We start from the raw sequence: 22,166 nt of genomic DNA, 5'->3' as shown, positions 1-22,166 counted from the left end.
CACAATTGTAGGCACTGTTGTACCACAGACGTGAGCAGCATTGCCTGTTCTGAAGGCGTAGGAAATTAAAGAGAAGGTTCCTAACAAGTAATTTCACATATCAGAGCTGAGCAGAATTTAGTGCTTGGCCCCTACATGTGAATTCCAAGCATCAGCACTGCATCCAAGGCCTTTGCTGGCAGTCAGGGCCTGTGCAGGGCAAATAACGAAGTTCTGAAATAGACACCAATTACCCAGAACAGCCTCTGCATGATCTCCAAAAAACAGGTGAAGGTATGAACTTCCCAGATTAAAATAAACTATTTGAAACAGTCGCACAGAAAACAGACAACATGCTGCCAAGAGATTTTTAAATTCAGTTTTATTTCAGAAAGAGGAAGACAATATAATTCATTCAGCAGACACAACAAAAATTAAAGATTAAGCCTTGCTTAATTCTTTTCCAAAACTCATTAGGGTTCTATGTTCCAGCAAGAAATATTCCCACCCATTCATGTAGCTCTTTCAGCTCCCATCTGTCTGATCAGGTAAAAATCCAATTGAATCCCAGAACAGAGTAGGCTATCAGTTCATATTATTTTACTGCATCTGTATCACAGCTAATTTTTCACAATAGATTAGTAGATGAATGAGATTGAGAAGTAGCTTTCTACAATTTAATGGAATAGCTCTTAGTATCTACTCTTCTTCATTTATCTGCTATCACTTCTTGGAATTCCAGTTCACACTTAAATCCCAGATCAGAAAGTACTCCTATTCAAGATACAACTCAACACAGACCAAGAAACACATTGAGAAGAAAAAAAACCTGCTATGATTTGACATTTGTGTAACATTTGCTTGAGTTAAGAGCTAGTAGCTGGGCTCTGAAATCCTTTGTATCATCATTCATGCTTTTTCCAATTCAAATGCTCATGAGGCAGTGTCAGCAGGCAAACAAGGAAAGCAAATATTTCAAACAAGGGGTAATGCTGTGCAACTGGGATCTGGACTAATTACACATACACACTTATCTTTCTCTTTGGCAAGGGAAGAGGAAGAAGTAGCAGGCAGATAACTTGCCAGGACTTTAGATGCATGGTGAATTGCCTGATCCTCCTGAGCACACTTCTGAAACTCTTTTGGTCTGCTAGGACTAACTTCAATGTGCAACAGGTATGACAGATTTTTTTTATTCAAAACTCCAACAGTCAGCTTGGACACTAATTACCCCGTAACTGGGTAACAATTTCCAAATAATTAGCTAAGAAAAAATACGAGGTGGGATTTTGACCCTTATAAAACAGTAGTCTAAGCCTTGGTTTTGTCATGTGCTTGTATAGTAAAGCGCTCAGATACTGACAATGTGTTTTCTTAGGCAACCACTACTCAGATTCAACCAAGGTAGTGTCCAGAAATTCCATAATTATCATTTAATTATTGTTCTAAGTTCTCAAATATAAACACTTCCATTCTGTGCCCATTAGTAAGATCTGATTATACTCCAAGACTGAAGACAAAAATAATATTACTAAGCTAAAGAAACTCCTTCGGATCTAAGGAATAATAATAGGGAACACTTTTCAATCCAAAGAGTTCCAAAATCTTTTGCACTGATTAACTAAATTGCAAATACTAGGCAACATTACAACATGCCTAAAATCAGGTTTTATACGTATATGTAGCTATAGATACCCACATTCACACAAACATGCCACTTCAATTAAAGTCTAACTCTGAAAACTAGCTCTGGCTTCATCAGTAGATCGCAATATCAGATTATGGCAGTAAAATAACAGAATTTCAGGAACTATTAGGAATAGTTTTGAAAGTGCTTGAGCTTGAATTTGGCAAGATAAAAATATTCATGCATTTGGAGGTTAATTCCTCAGACACTTGGAAAATTAATGTTTTTCTACTTAATTCTTACAGATTACAAAGAACAGTTTCCCCCCCTAAAGAACTGTAAGATGCAAACAAGTTAGTTGTAAAGTGTATGTAATAAGAAAATATCCTTTCCTATCTCCCTTAGGTCAGTAATATTCCAACCTACCATTATTAAGCAAAGATTATCTTAAAATATATATTGGGAATAAATTTTACCTATGTTCAGATTAAACTTTCTAGTTAGCTTCATTTTGATCCTAAGGAATGAGACATAACCAACATTTTACCCAAACTACTACATATCATTTTACTTCTGGAAGGCCAAAATGAAATTCAAAGGAGGTGTCTACAAATACATACAGATAACTATTTTATTAGAAATACCGAGCAACACCAACTTTTTAACATGAACAAGTTTACCCGTAAGGATAATCACAGTATTATTATAGAAGTTCTATTGTGTGATTTAGCCAGGAAAGTTCAATAAAAAATGAAGCAGTATTTTGATTCAGCTTATGTTTGCTTCTAGAAATGAAGACAACTTTTAATCATGAATTTCCTTAAAAACACCATATGTTGTTAATAAGCAGTAAAGAACTAGTGTTGAAAGGCACTAGGATTGTTAGCTTGTGTTACCTAGTTTCCAATACAGATACAGGCACTTGAAAGCTTAATAAATCAAGCCTGTAAAACACTTCTGTATTTGTGCGGAAGTCTGCTACATTCATGAACGTCTTCAATAGGTTGGTTCTGCAGTTGTAAGGACGCAAAATTCATAGAGGACATCTCTGCAGCACACCTTACAAGTTGGATCTTTCTTTGGCAGACACAGGAGATGTGTTCTGTGTGTATGTCCTAATTATATCCTGAAAGTAATACAAAAGAAATATTCAGAGCAAGTTCCGTTAAAAGTAGTTAGGGGAACTTCAGAAAAAAAATGAGCACTTGAAGCAACAGTGTTGATATTCTCTGCAGCAAGCACTGAGCCCAGGAAAGGCTTGTGGAAATGTTTCGTTACCAAGAATGAGTCATCATTTGGTCTGAAGAAACAACCTGAACACATCACATACCACGTATAGTTATCTTCAAGAAGCCTCAAAAAAACCCCCAGCTGGAACAAAGTAATTGCACATCATTGGTTAATCAACATTTAATTAAACGTAATTAGAGTGATGTTTCCTCATTTTGTAATTCTACATGCACCAACTTCTCCCATTTAAACCAAATGGAAATCAAGACCAATTTCTCACTTAGTTGGATTTACAAAAGAAGCCAAGATAATAATTCAGAGTCAGTCAAAATTCAGCTACAGAAATCATTAACATACCTTCTTCCCACTTTCAGCATTGTATTTGTCCAGCAAAACCTGAATACGGGCACCGTAGTCAGGATGAACATCAGTGAAGTTCTTCACCTAAACAGGAAGACAGAACAGAAAAGGCAACAAGAACTTCTTCCTCCACTTCAAATGTATTCTTTAATACTTTTTCTGCTCTGTGGCCTGCAAGCAGTACATATCATAAGGAAGAAGTAGATGAAAACCTTTCCCCAAAAGTTTAATTCTAACAGGCAGAAAGGAGCTACGAACATCTTCAAACACTATTTCTATTATCTCACAGAGAGCTCTTTCCTGATTAAAACAAAGTTCCATTGGGAAGGATAAAGATCCAATCGCTCCCTGGCACTCACTGCCTTTTCCTTGTTTAGAGCAAAATATTACACTGGCAGTCACCTGATTTTTAAAACACCAAGCTAAACACATAATGACATCTTTGATATTCAACACCGATCCCATTCTTCCCATCAGGAAAAAGTGACTTTAACATGTTATACATTATTTATGTTATATTATGCAAATAGGCACATATTTAAGTGTTCTGTATTGAATTCCTGCATAAGAAAAATCCAGAAGTTGCCTTCTCAGAGAAGAATTCCTGATCTTCCTTTCCATAAGCATATTGCCATTTTGACAGAGTTACTAGACTGCAAAAAACCTGGAATAAGGAGCAAAGGCTAAAAACCAAGCAGGCCACTTACAGCTCTCTTCTGAATGAAGAGTTGTGCATCTTTAAGATGATCAGCAATATTTTTACACAGCCTTTGGCGTTCATCCTCCTTCAGCACTTTGGTATAGAATTCTCGCACCTTACGATTGGAAACAAAGTTTTAGTTTGAAATTCCCCAAAGCAAGTCATTCTACCTGTAGCAGCCAATAATACTTACTAGACTTTTAGGATTCATTATTACTGAAGAAGAATAGCTTTCACTTACTAGTTGGGCAACACTTAAAATACTCAAAACACTTAAACTCAGAAGGCAACCAATTGGGGGGGGGGGTTGGCGTGTGTTTGACTGCTTTTTGGCAAACCTGCTAACAACTCCTTCCATTTCTAGCTTGAAATAACTGTTGCTTATTGAATTAATGAAAACAAATATTGCTGTTGGGGTCCAATTTAGGAATTCATCATGACATTACATGCATACTCTAGTTTGCATATCTGCAGACGCTAACCGCAAGATGACAAAGTCACAACCTCTAGATACCGGTGCCCAGAATATGGATGGCAAAGGTCTGTGAGAACTTGCTAACTGTCCTGTCAGCAAAAATTCAGTTATTCATGCAATTAAGCTGTATGGAGGTCTTCTAAGCTCTCATGAGAGCTGAACTTCAGATTATCTCAGATGCTTCAGAGAAGAGCCATGTCTGAATGATTCTTATTAATATTCTTCAAACTCACCCTATAAACTCATCTTATGTAACAAGCAATATAAAGCCTTTTCATACATCATACCTGAGTCACATTATCTTCATTTGCACTATTGAAGCGCTGCACATCTCCCGAAACAGACACACGGCTCTCCTTTACAAAAGGCTGATCTTCCGGACCAGTAAAACTATTTGGATAATAGTTTGGGGCACCACCTGAAAACAAACAAAAAAACCCCCACAAAACCAAAACAGTCAGATGCCAGGTCTCTCGGATTAAGTCAGAAGACAAAAAACATTCTTTGCCTAGAACAACCTAAATCAATTACCCAGTTATAATTCACTTTATTAAAAACAGTTGTCAGCATTTTTCTGTCAACGTACAGCTCAGTATCAGGAGCTGTGTCTTCAAGTCAGTACTTATCAGCACTTGCAAACAGAATTTCAATAGCTTTTTTGGGGAAAAAATTAATTTGTTTCAGAAATAAGGAGGTCTGGCCACTCTCACAACAACATTGCTCAGACAATTTTAATAGACAAAGTCACGGAAGTTATTCAAAGTTTTAGTACAACGCAACATAAAAATACACTTTCATCTGCATATTTGAAGTACTAAACTATGCAGCGGGTTTATTTTAAACACATAATGAATTTACAGAACTGCATAAAAAGAAACTTATTATCTGTTCTTGGACAGGAGCAGCGGTTCTCATGTTCTTGTTTTCCAAATATTTCCCTCTCCTCCCTCAGCAAGTATTAGAATTGATAGCCCAGAGGAATACAGTGTTTTGGCATGAAACATAGCTTAAGTATATCTTTGTTTACTCTCAGGTGTAAACAGTCATTACCGGGCAAATGCTGACAGAACATAACCTGCTGAACAGAGGCAAAGTTAAAGCTCTAGTCTTGGCATTTATACTCTTGCCTTTCGCAATCTCTTGGAAATCAGAAAGCAAAGCAGTTTAACAAAGTGGACTGAGTAGATGAAGGTCAGTCTTTAAGTTTAAAAAAATGCAAATGCAGATTTCTCAAAGACATTAGGCTACCTCTTATTTTAAGAATAGATTTTTACCTAGAAGTAGAAACAAGGAGGTACTAATTAACTTCTGTGAAATAAGTTCTCTGGCATGTTTCTTCATTTTAAATAATTAATATTTCAGAATTTTTTCAATTAAGTCCCTTTAACAAGCATATTTCTAGAAGTCTTTAAAGGAACATAAACTAGGCACATTACTGAATTCATTTGACTGGGGGTGTTCTCCTGCAAACCCCCTTTCTCTTAAAAGGCCTATTTGTAAGTTTTTAAATACATCTTAAGCTTCGTTTGTTTTTTATGCTGTTAAACAAACTCCCCATCCGCTGTCCAAACATTCAAACAAAGTCTCCTTTCCTGGATTAATAAAAGAGACATACATCCATTCTAAACAAGTATGTAAAGATGACAAACATTCTACTTTTCAGGAACCAAGAACACCCCCCCGCCCCTCTTTATCACCTTGTTGTTTACAAAATTAAAAATTAGCCTGTTTGTACCAAGTAGAAGTTACATACATCAAACTGAAAAACACTTAGAGACTTATCAACTACTTCACACAAGACTGAAGTTGTATAAGGAACATCCATGTGCTTCTTTTAAAGTCTTAAAAAAAGACATAGAGAATGCATTCTGTAATCTACACAAGCATGCTTATGCTTTACAGCAGAATACATGTACAAGATGGACGAGACATACAGTGGATACACGAATAAGAGCGATGAAGGCAATACAACATATTCAGATTTAAGAATGCTTTCAACAAGATCCCTCAAACAGGAGATAACAGGATAAAAGTCAGTATCTTGTCAATTAGCATCATATCAAGAACATAGGAAACAGAGGAATAAAAGGTCACTTTTTGTAGTAGAAGGAATTAATCAGGTAGACCCTCCTCAAGGATCTGTGTGAGGACTAGTACTATTCAACACATTCATAAAGTTACCCGAAAAGGGAGCAAATAATAAATTGACAGTTTAGCCTCTGTAAACTTTAACTTAGTCAAAATCAAAGCTAGCTATTTATACTGACACATAATCTCATGATAGCAAAACAGTGGATGAAAACTGCTTTTCTGAGAACAATTTTATTTGCAATGTAATTCACATGGGGAACAGAAATACATGCAACTTTATGCATGCACAATCATGGGTTCTAAGATATGTCATTACCTATCACAAAACAGTTCCTTAATTTATTTACAATAGTTTGAAGTAAATTACTTTTTGATTGCTGCTAAGCGCTGAGTTAAAGTATTAGGAATGGCACATGGACAAATTTAGGGCACTCTACAGAAAAGAGCATTTGGTGGATTTGTAACAACTGCAGGTGAGGCCTACTAAACTCAAAAAGGATCTAGTAATATAAGGAAAGGTACTAAAAAGTTGACAAATATTATGAGAGGTAAGGAACAGTTTCCACATAAAAGGAAAAAAAAAACAGACTGGCAAGTCTGAAGCTCAGGAAGTTATACAGTGGCATTTGAGTTGGGGGGAAAAAGTCACAAGAGACACTGAACGGTTGAGGAGAATAAGTAGCATTTCTTATAGCATAATAAGTAATATCCAATAAAATGATCCGTTTAGTCAATATCTTAAATCCCCTGTGAAGAGAAAAGAATTCTGCAGTACATGCATAAGTATCATTATATTTAAAGATATTTCCATTACTACCTTGGTTGTCAGAAACACACATTGGTCCATCCCTCTGGTAATTGGCCACACGAGTTCTGAAGGGGCAGTTCACAGGAATTTGTAGATAGTTAGGTCCCAGACGGTGTCTATGAGTGTCAGGATATGAGAAAAGACGACCCTAAAACATTTACCACAAACATTAACCACTACTTGCTGAACGAGATCACTTAAGTGGTATATCCCAATTCAAAGCACTATACGTTAAAGTGTGAAAGGGAAAAGACCATTTCCTTTGCACATATATTCTTGAATACTTCAAATTATGTCCAAAGTGACACTCAGCCACAAACTAACTTTGCTGGAATACCAGTGAAGAATGGCAGGTTGAGTTGCATTTGTGCAGATTGGGTATTTCCTACCAATTTCAGAATGCTAAACCTATTCCGAAGCAGGAAAATGGTTACACATGTAGAGATGAAAATTACTGTAACTGTGCTAAATATCACTGAAGAATAATATAATATTTTCCTACTTATTTTCAAGCTTAGATTTAAAAATTTATTATATCTGAAATACAGTAGTCCCTTATTTACTGAACTGAACCTGAAGCAGTTCTAGCGATATCTGGATGCCAAGACGACAGACTGATTCTGACCATGAAGTTTGTGGGCGCAAAGAGAGGCAAAACAAAAGAACTGCATAATAGTTCAAGAGTTTATCCTGTTAAAACTGTCAAAATACCTTCTTGTTTCCACGGATATCATTTGAAACAACAATCTGATTTTAATCTGAAAAATCATAACATGCAAGCATCTGTGACTCTGCAGATGGTATAGTCTACTGCAGCCAGTCTTATCAGATATTCTGACCTGTAAAAAAATCTGATACTACTTCTAGAGAACAGTCTTGCAGTTTATATCAGGGATTAGTTATATCTGTATTTTAGAACATCTGAGGTCCACCTCTCACACTCCTAAGAGTATATAATCGTAAGCTATACTGTAAAAGCATGAACAAATATGCATTGCTGCTATGGTTTTATCCCGTAGTTCTCAGAGTGACAGATTTCCCCATCAACGTTGATAGTTGTTGCAGATGCCCTCTAAATTCTAGATTTTCTATTCCTTTAGTTCTTTCCCGTTCTCTTTATATTTAAATTTTGGATGAGTACATCAAATGGTGATCATTAAAAATCAACCACATAAATAAATAAATAAATAAATAGTTGCTTTCCATCTGTCAGGTTTACTGCTGCTACACAAACGGGGATAGGAATGCTTTCATAAACAGCAAAGCAAACATAATCCTCTTCAGGTAAAATCTTATGTGCATTGTAGCTTACCTGCAGCATTTTATCAGGGCTAGGTTCAATACCAGGTGGCATGTTGCTAGGATCATATGCCATCTGTTCCACCTCTGCAAAGTAATTGACAGGATTCCTGTTCAAGACAAGCTTTCCCACAGGGATGAGAGGGTAGTCACCATGTGGCCAAATCTATAAGACAACACACACACACACACATTAAAATCAACATTATAGTATTATGCAACTTAAATAATTACTAGGCAGCATTTGCCTGATTTAAGTCTTGATTGAGAAAATACATTACTGAAGAAATTTATCTTTTGATAACAAACATTGAGAAATGTCTTATTTTAAGAGTCTTTTGCAATTAATACAGAGTATTAATGCGACTTATTTCACCATCCCAGCATAATCTCAGCGCTTGAGTACTTAAATGAAATACCCACAGTCACTTGACAAACTGCCTAGGAATGCAATATCGTCAGTGGAACTGGTAGCATGATTGTTTTCAGCTACTTCAAAATGCAACCAGTTTAACTAGCCTTTTCTTTGTCATCTTAGCTTTTCAAGTGTACTTTCAAGTTTAGAAGTCTTTAGCCATTTTGGGAGAGCAATATTAGAGGAATAAAAAAGTAATAGACAAGTTTACAGTCTTTCAACAAGCCATTCCTTGGAACAGCAACTGGAAGTCTGACAAAATCAGAGCAACAGTCAGAAGCTACGTTATCAACAACACTTAAAACTAGCGAGCTCAGGGTATGACTGTATGATCCGAGAACACGCTTCAGAAGTCCAGTGCAGCTGTAATCTACAGGCCTGGAATCAAGCCCTATCCATATTTCACTGAGGAAGAGTAACATCAGATATAACATCAATGTAATTTCATCTCCAGAGTTTCTGACTCATCGTGACCATATAAAGAGTACGCTTAAAAAACGCAAGGGAAGAATAAAAAAGACAGACTAACTTTATTGATAGGCACTAGTACAAAAACAGTGCTACTCCACGGAAACTGTTACACTTTTTTTATAGATAAACTCAGTTCTGGCATTTGCTACATTTTGATCTCACGACCTTTCTTAAACTAGCTGAAATTGAATATTCACAACAGCATCAGAGATACCTTAGTTAAATCAAAAGGATTAAATGGAAACTTCTCTGCTTCTTCAAATGTCATAACTTGAATGTAGAAAGACCATGATGGATAGTCCCCCTTGGCAATGGCATTGTAAAGATCACGTATTCCATAATCAGGATCAGTAGAAGCCAATCTTCCTGCTTCTTCAACAGAAAGATTTTTGATGCCCTGGTCAGTCTAAAAGCAATAAAAGCAGTAGCACCGGTTACAACATGCAAAAAGTATTACAGAAATCATTAATAAGAATGTGCTTTAACAAAACTTATAATCCAAGATTGTGATTGTCCATGTTCCAATCCCCAATAATTTGGGTTCAGAATAATAGTACATTCAACAGCTGCCTTCCAGATAAAAGTTAGTTCTCTGATAAAAGTGAACTAAATATGTAATGCTATACCGCAGAATGCAAGACATCAAACTTGAAGGTATGATCCCTGCAGCACATCAAGTAAAGATGTTTCCCCTCTCCCCTTACAGGACAGAGTGCTCATTCGCTGTCCCATCATCCCACCTTTTCCTACAGATCACATGCTAACAAAGTAAGAAAACAGTTGCAGCCCCAAGGGCTGAAAGTTCTGGATTCTACATGAATCTCAATTTTCCACCCCCCACCCCTATTTCTGTGACATCTTTAGCACTAACTAAAATCTCATTTTAATAAGCTTTTGACAACTTGAACACTAAAAGCTGCTACACAATCCCTCTTAGTTTAACATAATGATTTCCAAAGTCTTGCTTCAAAGGTAGATGTCCAGCCTCCACTAAAGTCTAATGAGGTAAGAAGCTGTGTGGCCTTTAAAACCTCAAAGGGAAGTTGTTTTCAAGCAAGATATGCTAGAGACTTTTTTCTCACAAAAGTGTGGAAGTTCTGTGAGGTTCTGTGAGCTTCAGCTTCAGAGCCCTTGGAAACAGAGCTTTTATATTTTGGAATACAGTTGAGGTCACCTTAAAAATACTAGATCAATGCAGCTCACATCCAGAAGATAAACAGGGACAAAAACCAGATCCAGACTGAGAGAACTTTTACCTGAAGGAGCATCTGTTGAACCCAAACTACTGTGTAGCCATGAACATGAAACAGGAACATATCACACACTGAATAAAATACATTCCCAGAGGGCTAGAGGATTCATGCATCTGCACTGAATGATAGCAAGGGAGACTGATAGGAAGTTCTTGCACAGCTTCACACACAAAACACCTAATGGTATGAGCCTGAAATGCTGAGCTAGATACTCAGAGCTCACCGCACAAGGAGACCGAGTTCTCCAATAACAAAAGACAGTTCCCCAAAGAAGAGTTCTTTATAGTCTAGTAAATACCTACTATGTCGTAGCAAGAACAATGATGTCAGTCATATTTATTAAAGGCATGCAGCCAATATAAAAAAACCACACACACCTTTTTGATTGAGTCAATGCACTAACAAGTCTTTTCTGAATTAAACTTGAAAAGTCATAGAACATTTTTAGACAACCAACCTGTTTAAATTGTTTTTTTAATCCAATATGATGTACACTTCCAATAGATAACTGGAAAAAAATATCAATACCTTCACATGGAATTTGCAATAAACTGCTCTTCCACTAGCATTAACCAGTTTAAAAGTGTGTGATCCATATCCATTCATATGGCGATAACCATCAGGAATACCACGATCACTGAACAAGAAAGACACCTGAAGAGAAGGATCAAACAATATTAATGGACTCACCAGATCAAGGATAAAGTGACCATTCGAGACAAAGCTCATTTACTGCATTAATCTGCATCACTGGAAGCTATCTTAATGTTATGTATTCCTTGAAGAATTTCTAGTTTAAGTTTTTAGAGTGTTAACGAAATAAGACTGCTTTGGTTTTGCACAAAGAATAATTGTGGATTAAACCTATGTGAAGTTTTATGCCCACATGAAATATTTGGTGAAGACATTAACCTAGTGAGAATGTTATGATTTGCCCTGTAAGCACAGAGGAGGTAAGCATGGATAATTTAAGTTACAAATATAAATAAGAACTCTTCCCAGGGTAAAGACAAATTCTGAACACTGAAGTCCTTAACAACTAGTTCTTCAAAGTTTTCAAGCAGTAACCATACCACCATGCAAACATATTCAAAATGCTCCTTTTCTTTTAAGTTTATGATCACAAACAATGCTTGTGGTGGTACTTTTTCCAATTACTAATTACTGGAAGGCTTCTGCATGAACCCATTTTCTTTTAGAAAAATTACAACTGCATTTTTAATTTTATATTAGCCTTTTTTGCATATCATTCTTAGATACGAATACATTTCAGAATAATTAGAATGCACTGTTAACTCCAGTAATTTTTGGAGTTGATCTAATATGCTACACAATATACAGCTTTAAATAAACTTACATGTGGTAGCATTATTTTCCCAGTATTCTATTGTTCTCCAACATTAACAGTTTGCTGTTCACCAGTACCTCCACTGCTTTAGTGTTAGAAAACTTAGCAACTTCCCATTCATCCCTATATAAAATACAATTATGAAAACAGAAGAATCCCACCCATTTCATAGACTCTTTAAAAAAAAAAAAGGCTAGATACACATACTAGTAGCCTTAAAAGTTATTGTAGGTCTTTCACCTTTACTGTTCCTAAAAGATTATGTACGCTTCTAGATAAAACATAAGAAAGAGATAGTTAAAAATATATGCTTATCATAACATGATTTTCTTAATCATACAAAATAAAGTCAAAGGAGAACCTTACTTGATGCAAAGACTCAGGGCGAAGACTCCAGAAGTCCCACATCATGTCTGGATCCTTCAAATGAGTCTGAGGGTTCCTCTTTTGGCTATGGATGAAGGATGGAAACTAATTTGTCCAGAAGTGGAGGAGGGTGGAAGGAGGGGGGAGAAAAAAAAAAACGGTTCTGTAACACCTCCAAATTATATGGGGTATACTAAGCAACTCCTGGTACAAAACAAGACAAACAGTTTTTTCAATACACTTAACTATGAAAGGAATAGCACACAGAAAGGTGAGACAAAGTTGTAAGATCACTGAAAAAAAATCTTCTATTGTCATACCCCTCCTGCAACCAAATTCATTCGCAGACCAGTAAAATTAGGGTAAAGCAAAACATTTACAATCAGGATAAACAAGCTGTTCAAAGCTAAAGAATGCTTTCATTCATTTGGGGACCAATAAAGTAAGAGGAATCTTTTCAAATTTGTGTATCTGAATTCTACTGAATATCTGACTCGTAAATGAATACAGAGATACCATAAAATATCTCTGCAGAACTCCTCCACTCAAGGAAAGCCCCTCTACTTACAAAGTACTGTTAAACTTATACTAAAAAAAACAACAACAACAAAAAGATTTAATAAAAAGAATTTGCAAGGAGCTTTTAAAGTGAAAAGTCTCCCCCCCCCCAAGAGCCTCAGAATGAAAAAGCTGTCTACAGAGTCAAACAGCTAATTTGAACACCAGTGAAACTGATTAGATCTGAAGTTAAAAACACGATAATGTATGTACTTGCTGGCTATTCTGCTGTGGCATATGCACTAGCAAACACAAAAAAATGTGTGCGCTATTTGTGGTATGAAACCACATAAGTAATCAAGCATTAGTTCTTAAATGTATTTATTTATTTATTTAACGCCTTTTCAAGTCAAAAATGTTCACACCATCTAACAAACAACAAAGTTGAAATGTGTCAAAACAACAGCTTTTGCTTCTCAGTGAAGCAAGAACAAGATGTGAACAAACTTTTGGACGCTTTCACAAAGTACCCTCATCTTTTGTGCTTACTCACCAACATTGCATCCCGAATAAAGAAGATGGGAGTATTATTTCCCACAAGATCCCAATTACCCTCTTCTGTATAGAATTTCATTGCAAAGCCTCGAGGGTCACGAACTGTATCAGCAGACCCAGATTCTCCAGCTTGAAGAAACACATGAACATATAGAAGTGTTGTAATAGGAAATGCATACAAATTGTAAGCATAAAAACATAGAGCTTGAGAATATGCCATAAAATCTTAAAAGGGTGGGGTTTATTAAAGTCTTTTCTATACCAAGGAATTTTTGGTGTATTTTCAACAATACTTCAGGCATTGGAAGTTTCCAAACTGTGAACAGACACCCACCCAAGCATTCGGGCCACAGTTAAAATTAAAAAAAAAAAACCAAGTACTTTCCACTTGAAACAATTAAGAGTGGAATTTGCATTATCACTAACAGAGACAACACCAGATTATAAGGCTGAATCAGCTAAAAAAAATATTAGTTTCTATGCATCAAATGCCAGTGTGAAAGCTCTCATTTGGAAGGCAGCAATCTAAATAGCGTGCCTAATAAAAAGGGAATTTATTATAGTAGAGTTTTAACCCTTTTAATTCCCCTCCCGCTTTATTCAAAACAGTCCTTTCAATGGGTAACTTTATACCAGAGCAAAAGTGCCTACTGCAATACCTGAGCAAAAGCCTTCCAGAAATATTCAGGAACAACTAATGCTAAACATCATGATGAAATAACAAGGACACTCATTCTCTCATTAAAAATCGCGTACTACAGAATAGCTGGGAAGAAACATGTTTAAACAGAGCAGGGAAAGGAAAGGTAACGATGCAACAACCCACTTCAGCACACAGTCCACCAACCAAACTCAGCCGCATATCTTTCCCCCATGTAACATTCCATGGCTCCTTAAGTTTTGGTGACACAGAGAAAAGCCAGTAGGCCAAACCCAGCAGCTCCTTGAGCCTTGCTGGACTACTTTGTTCTCTCCAATACTACTCCCAGAACTGAATCCTCATTAGGATTTCTCTTCTTTTAAATACAGATAAAGTAGTAACACATACATTTTGAAAGACCATTTTTCCATCAGAAAATATACTGATCATAATGCATGTTTTAACTAATATCATTTCAGGTTTTGCTAGTTTATGCACTCAGCTCTTTAAGAAATAAGAGTTTATTTATGGAAGATTGTTTATTTTTCTTTGCCTAGTACGTACTTTACAGCATTCATCCGCAAAACATTCCCACAGCATAAGATATTATGGGTACTTAACTTTCAAGTATTAAACTGCAGTATGCAAGTGTTGATTATGATCCATCCAGAAACAAAGGAAGCTTTCTGTCAGGAAAAAAATAGCTCAGGCTATCCTTCTCTCACATTCCAGATGGAAAAGTGTCTACAGAGAGCTCTGACAGAAAGATGCAGAAGCTGCTTAAGGTCTTACAATTTAAATGAAATTCACAGAAGAGGAATTGGTTGGCAGGAAGCGTTTCAAACTACCTCAAGTACATTAAGTGCTCCACAATGCAAACATTGCTATCAGTGCAACTATGGCACACACACAAGAAAATACACAATAGCTTTAGAGCCTTACCAACAGTGGAGAATCGTATAGCAATTGGAGTTCTTTTTCCAATGTGTTCAAACACTTTTGCCTTACAATATTGGGTAATATCATGAGTGACTTCAAAATAGCCAAAGGCTCCTGAAGAAAAGTAATTTCAAAATATCAGATTTAGATACCTTCCTTCCACTCACAGCATACCTGTTCTTCTATTGTGGTCCAACATACAACTTTAAGTCAAAAGGAAACATGGAAATATACCAGTTTAAACACAGTTCATATCTATGCACTAAAACACTCAATTTATTTTCACAAAATGAAATTTACTTAACACAAACTACTATTTGCATGGTGCTCACTCTCCCCTCCTTAACTGATTGTTAATAGTCCCTAGCAGCAATACAGACCTCATTTCTACTGTGCAAAATAACAGACTGTAGCTTTTTGGATGGATGCTCTTCAGCCAAGATTTGCATATTTATCTCAGAGCAAGACAAGTATTTCTTTAATCCTTATAAGTATTGCAGAATTTTTGGTCTACCTGTAAGCTGGATGAAGCAACAAAGTTCTTCCCACCCCCACAGAGGAATTTTTCCCATGTACATTCACATTATAAATTCAGTCCCATGTTTTCTTCTTCTAGGGCAACATGTAACAAAAATCAGTGGTGCCAGTTCTACCCTACTAAGAGCAATAACAAATTTTAAAATGAGTTGTTTCCGGTTTTTTAATTTAAATATTAGACCATCATCTTGCTTTGGCAGACAGATAACAAAGACAAGAATCTCTATCAAATAACATGCAAACAGACATTAAAATAGAGATGGGTAAGTCTTCCCTTTCAGAGGAATAGGGTACTATGGAGGAACAGATAGAGGAAGCAGAGATTACAGCAAATACAATAAAAATCTAAGGGCTATATATATATTTCTCTTTTTTTTTTTTTAAACAGTTTTTCAGTGCTTCACATTTTGGCATTCAGTTCTTTTAAACCACGCCTTACCACTGTTGTGGATAGAGAATTATTTATTATAATCTATAATACTAAATTATAGGTAACATAATGCAATTTATCTGTCACAATCTACGTGTTAACTCGAAAGCTTTTTAAAGTCTAATTCTACACAGAGAAAAAGTATGTGTTTTTAAACATACCTGCCCCTTTTGCATGCACAACTCTTTCGGGAATCCTCTCTCTGTCAAAATGAGCCATCTCATCAGTGAAAACAACATCTTGAACAAGAAGAGGTCCACGTGGCCCTACTGTCAGAATATTAAGCTTATCCCCTACAGGGTTCCCAGCACCGGTGGTCAAGACATCTGGTTTCTGGAAGCGAGAGACAGTCAGTATCACAACACCAGAAATTAAAAACCCTCTATATTTAAGCCACACAATGTCCATGGCTGTTCAACCATTATGTGTCACAGGACGTATTAACAAGTATATAGCAAAATGACATAAGATTCTGGAACTAGTTACAGAAAATATAGATGTCTAACTACATCATCACAGTACTACGTCTGGGGCTATTTAAGAAGGGGAGTTCAAGTCATGTATAATCCAAGAATGTTTTCCGTGGTTCAGAAATATTACTTGTTAAGACTACCCATCTTGCTTAAAGAAAAATATGAAGTGTCAACCTTAAAACATGTGTTAAGGTTCAGCTTGCCCCTACCTCAACAGGAGAGGATGAGAGAGAGCTAGAAAAGGAGTAGCTGCTAGAGAGTAATAAGGGAGAAAGGAGACAAAGAAGGTAACATCAGTACAGGGACGGAGGCATAAGGAAAGAGCTACAGTCACACAGCATAAAGACTAAAAGTAGACCCCTGACTACTGTTGGTCTGGAAGAGCTATGGAAAATAACATGAGCAAGAGCACCTGAGGAATCATCATTCTAGACTCTTGAACCATGGAAGGACTAAGAAGCCCTAAGAAGCCCTACTGTCAATAAATGTCCTGTCAAAAGGACAGCAAACCAGAACTTTTTTTTTGTTTTACTAACATCTTTATTGTCTTTAAAGAAAATGCCCAAGATAACCCACACGCATCCTTTTCCCCTCCCTTCCATACCAAATTTAAGTTAACCATTCTCACAGGCTACTTAGAGCTGCAGCATCTCATACTGTAGGAGTGACCCTATACCTGAAAAAACAGTCACTCCAAGACAACTTCAAGAAACAGCTGTTGGAACTCTGTAGCATTGAGTGTATACAGCAACTCTGTATAATTGAGTGTACTCCCACTTGCTTAAAAAAAAGTCCCAGTAGAAAAGACTTTGGCTGCATCCCACATGGGGTCATGTGCTCCTCTAAGGCAACAATCCTGTTTTACTGGGTACTATGGAAAACAGGAAGAAAGGTACATCAGCTCCAAAGACCTGATGGTTGCAGGTGCCAGTTTTTCCTGGAGCACATTTATTGTTAGGAGCCAGGGTGATGCTTGTAAAGGACTTAGAAGAACAGAATAGAAGTTAGTACAAAGAAAAAAAAAAAAAAGAAAAAAGTTTGCGACAGAGTGAGCTCAAATATCTGAGTCACAGATTGTGACCAGTTAACACCAAATCCACAGTTACATGTTGCACTAAACTGACATACATCCATATGGGCTCTCTATCTGTAACATCCTAACCTCTTCTGCCAGTAGCATGCATGCACCTGAACCACAGGAAATGCACCAGAATAAACTCACTCATCCCCTCCCGACTAGTTCTCCTTCTTTTAAAGTTCTATAAATGAGAAGGGATGGTGAAGAAAAGGAAAAAATAACCCTTGATGAGGTGGTCTTCATTATTATATCAGCAACTTTATGGGGTTCCAACTTCTACACTGACAATCCAAGTTTTGCTTTAAGTGTTTTATTTACCGTAAACAGGCAAAATTCCCATCTGTATCCCATGGAGGAGTATACTGAACTAGACTAGCCTCCAGTTTGGCTTTTTTTTTTTTTTTTTCCTCCAAGAGGCAACCCACAAAGGCAGGCAAAAAACCAATTATTCACACATCTACACCCAGAGTTCTGAATGAGGCAGAGTATACAGGGAGAGTTATATACACCTTTGTTTAACTTGGGTACACAAATAACCACATGAAAAACATTTGACAGGATAACTGCATTTCCAGTGTGTTCTTACTAATACGCAACACAGTACTCTAGCTGGCTTCGATTACCAAAATATCTGGGTTCTTTATTCTTCATTCACCACTTCATTAGCACAAAGCTATATGCATAAATTCAACTCCTTAAGTATGCTTGAAATCCTAACCCACACTGAAATTTTTACAAACATTTAAAAAAAGACAATATATATCTGGTTACAAACAGGAAATTGATGTTCAGAAATGTACAGAAAAGTTACCTCTTTAGCATTATTTGAAGTATGCTTAAGTCAAAGGAACATCTGCTTAAATCAAAACATTATCTACAGTTTGTCAAGGGAAATATGCAAGAGTAGAAACTGTTCTCAGTATTCTTTCCACTGCTTATATATCACATGCTTCCTACCTTATATTTTGCTCAGTTTTAAGCAACCCACCTTGACACCTACTCTAAGCCTCTGATTTGAAGAACCCTTTCTTAGAACACGGTACAGTTTGCAGATGATGAGACTATAAAATGGTCACACATCACGACATTTTTAATTGAACTTTTTGGTCAATAATTTTTTTCAGAGTTTGCTTAGGGAGAACTACTTTTTTTTTTTTAATCCAGCTTCCAGCACTACCAATACTTTTCTTTTATTTTCATTAGTTTTGCTGATTAAAAGCTTCAAGTTTCTCACAGATAAAAGCCAATGTATTCATTTTTCTAATCATAAATTCACTGATTGATTTTTTTTTGTATTGATGACTCTGTCATACTGATTTAAGACAGGCAAGCTTGCTGTAATGTGATGAAAAAGAACAGATCCTACCAATCCTAAGCTTCTGCATTTTCCTCTCCAACCTTCTTGTGTTATCATTCAATACAGACATTTCCATCCTTCCCACATGTTCTACACACACATAAGAGACTTCCACTTCATCCTTCCACTTCATCCTCACTCTAAGGCAGCCTGTGACACAAAAACTATGTGTACAGCTTCAGTACTATTTATGATTCTGACTACTATAATTTTAAGAAAAGCAAACTTGAGGACTGGATTCTGGTAACTCTTCTTTTTAACATGAGACATAGCTCTTAAGACCCCTCCGGTCCATACAGTGACTTTTTAAAATCACTAATACTTATGTCATCTTGAAGCAGTGACCAAGTTTCACTCAGTCCATTGAGAAATACAAAAGTTATGTTGTATTAGAGCCCCATTTATCCTGGAGTTCTTCATAAATTCTAAGCAGTCCAGTAGGTTTAACCACGCAGTGGTAGGACTATAATGCATATACCTACACCTATGACCTTCTCCTCTACAAAGCCCTTGCAAGAGCTTGGTAAAAGAGAAGAAAACAAGAAAAAGTGTATCCTTAGTCTTAAGGAGACTTTCTGAGTCCTTTTGATTCACCTATGCCTTTATAATACCTTCTGTGTGATTACCTCAAGGGTAGAAAAAACCCATGCATACTATTTGTAAACTATGCATGCAACAAAGAATAATGGTTTGCAGAATACAGCCCTTCTCAAACCAACAGGTTATACTGTTGTCTAAAACCCATTTCTTCTATAATGCTAACATTTAAGACTACTAGAAGTAGTAGCTAAACCCACAACTTTTTGAAACTAAAGCCACCAAAAAGTTTAACAGCTTTACGGCTGTACAGTCTCTTTTGTGTAGGCAGACTTTCAGAAAGGCTCTTTCTAGCATTCACATTAGGAGTACAAACTTTTTTTTTTTTTTTTTTTAAATGGTAGGATATATTCACTTCAGTTTCAGGTTAATGTTACGCGGGGCACACAAAACAAGTCCCATCAGTGTGAAGGGAGAGAAAAAAACCACATTAGTTTTAAGAAGAATTCTCATACTACTTTTGGACTTGAGTTTGTTTGATGCCTATATTTTCATATGGTTGGGAGCTGCATACAGTCGAAACCTTAAAAGATAACAACTTTTGAATCTGCGTACGTATTTCATTACAGCATTAACCTGCCATGACAGAAAGAAGGGAAACAAAGCCAGGAGAATTTTAGTCACAGCTGTTGTAAACACCATACATCAAAGTACATACTTCTAGGCATTACTGATACTTTGCACCGTATACAAGTCACTTTAAAATTCTAATAAGTCCTCCCTACTTTCTATCTTAAGGTCTCATGACTCCTTATGCAACACAGACTTTGGGTTGCCTCCCAACCTTCAAATTAACCTTGGCCTGTATTCAAATACTGCTTTGTTACAGAAAAGCCAACATCCATATGAAAAGCGTTACTCAAGGTAGAAAAATAAAATATTATGAAACACACTAGAATACGATGAATTCACAATTCATCACTGAAGGTAGGTTTCGTACAGTACCTTTTAAATCCAAGGGGAAAAAAACACAACCCAAGATGACTTAACAACTACGAACAGTGGGAACTGAGGCATCCACTGGTGTCTTGCAAGATTGCTGACTAGTATAACCAGCAGAAAAAGTATTTAATGCCAAATACACATTTCTGTCAAAAAATACATAGCAGAAACTGTCACAGTGATCTGATGAAGAAGGGAAATCAACTCCCGCAGTATTTATGCTTTTACCCAAATATTTTGGGGTATACTCCACATCTTCAGAAGACCGAGTGCTATGCCGTTGATTACATGGTCTCATGATTTCGCTCAACCACTTGCCCCAATCCACTTCAACCTGGCAAACAAGTCTCCACATACTGCTGAGTGTACTTTATCTTTCATAGTATTCCCCAGTTACATTTTCACCGGGTTCTACCAATGTGATAGCAGAACTGAAAGTGCGAATATCCGATCTGAGACCAAAAAAAAAAAAAAATCTCTGCCCAAGGACTTCCCTGCTGGGGCGCAGGCGAGCCCCATTCCTGCCTACAAGGAGAGGCTGCGGACAAGGCCGCCGTGCCAGCAGTGCTGACCGTCCTTGTCGCTCCCGGCCAGCTGGAGCTGCCAGCCCCTCCGTGCGTGGGCTTCCCCGGGCACGGCACCAAGCCCACAGCTGCCCTTTACGGGGCGAGGGCTCCTCGCCCTCCGCCGCTGCCCCGCGGGATAACCCGGGCTGCCCCCCTTCACCCCAAGCCCCTGCTCCCTCCGGGCTGGTTTCCACCCAGGCCGGAGGAACGCCCCGGGCTCTGCGTCCTCCAGCACCGGGGCTCAGCCGCTCCCCGCAAGCGGGGCAATCCCGCCCGCGGGCCCATCGTCCCTCCGCCGTGTCCCCCCCCCACAGCGGGCCGGACCGTTACCGCCGCCTCAGCCAGCCGGGCCGGACGGAGAGCGGGGCCCAAGGGCGCAGTCCCTCAGACCTCACCGTACGGCGGGAGCCCTCACCGCCCGCCCCGCGGAGCCCCGGCGGGTACCTGAGAGACCCTCTGGCTCCGCCACTGCTTCAGCTGGTCCGAGGCGTCGTCCCGACCGTCAGCCATTTTGCAAGCTTAGGCGACCCCCAAAGGCTGGAAGGGTAGGGTGGGGTGCGGAGGAGAGAAGCAAAGGCGGCGTGGCCCGGCGGGACCGTGATCGCTACCAGCGAGGAGACAGCAGCGGAGAGGTCACCCCGCGGGGAACCGCCGCTGCCCCGCGCCCCGCAGCAGCAGCTGGAGGTAGCGGGAGCTACCGCACCTACGGCTTCTACCACCCCCCCCAACGCTGCGCCCGCCCCCCGCTACCTCCTCGGCCAATAGCTCTGCGCCCAGCGGGCAGCGCGAGCTGTGAATGGGTGAGAGGAGCGTCAATCAGGCCTTGTGAAGGCGGGGTGGGGTGCCGGCGGCAACCGGTCGCCTCAGCTTGAGGGGGACGGCGAGAGGGAAGCGCGGGCTTGCAGCGTTCCCTCGTTACTCGGGTTTGAGTGTGTGTAATTAGCTGTGCGGAGGTGTGTAAATCACTTGATTTTTGGTGTGTGTTTTCAGTTTTGAGATGTCGGAACTTTCTGAAGCTGCGGATTGGGGAGAAGTTACTTCGTGGCGTAGGAAATTACAGGATGAGGGCACTGGGAAAACTGCAATTACTTAGGGAGTTTCAGAGGCAGGGTTTGTTTAAGGGGGGAAATAT

General features: G+C 38.2%; 1 protein-coding gene across 1 annotated transcript; it reads right to left on the bottom strand.

The window, feature by feature from the left end:
• Positions 1–344: 344 nt before the first annotated feature.
• On the bottom strand, positions 345–21,762 carry CAT (catalase). The gene is made up of 13 exons (XM_052811732.1): positions 21,479–21,762; positions 16,183–16,354; positions 15,058–15,168; positions 13,474–13,604; positions 12,423–12,527; positions 11,237–11,362; positions 9,670–9,861; positions 8,583–8,735; positions 7,280–7,418; positions 4,659–4,789; positions 3,904–4,011; positions 3,194–3,280; positions 345–2,732 (listed from the first exon to the last, which is right to left on the bottom strand). The coding sequence occupies exons 1-13, from the start codon at positions 21,542–21,544 to the stop codon at positions 2,667–2,669; spliced, it is 1,587 nt and encodes a 528-aa protein (XP_052667692.1). The 5' UTR covers positions 21,545–21,762; the 3' UTR covers positions 345–2,666.
• Positions 21,763–22,166: the final 404 nt, after the last annotated feature.

This window comes from Harpia harpyja, chromosome 16, assembly GCF_026419915.1.
Source record: "Harpia harpyja isolate bHarHar1 chromosome 16, bHarHar1 primary haplotype, whole genome shotgun sequence".
NCBI lineage: Eukaryota > Metazoa > Chordata > Aves > Accipitriformes > Accipitridae > Harpia > Harpia harpyja.
Note: the sequence above shows the minus strand (reverse complement) of the source record. Positions and strands in the feature narration are given on the sequence as shown.

Bases quoted from the DNA above. Each gene is read 5' to 3' on its own strand.
- CAT (XM_052811732.1), bottom strand. From the start codon at position 21,544: ATGGCTGACGGTCGGGACGACGCCTCGGACCAGCTGAAGCAGTGGCGG. The intron at 13,605-15,057 runs GTAAGGCTCTAA...TGTTTCTTCAAG, and splicing joins TATACGATTCTCCACTGTTG to CTGGAGAATCTGGGTCTGCT. The intron at 4,012-4,658 runs GTATGATGTATG...TCCAATCGTAAG, and splicing joins ATGAAGATAATGTGACTCAG to GTGCGAGAATTCTATACCAA.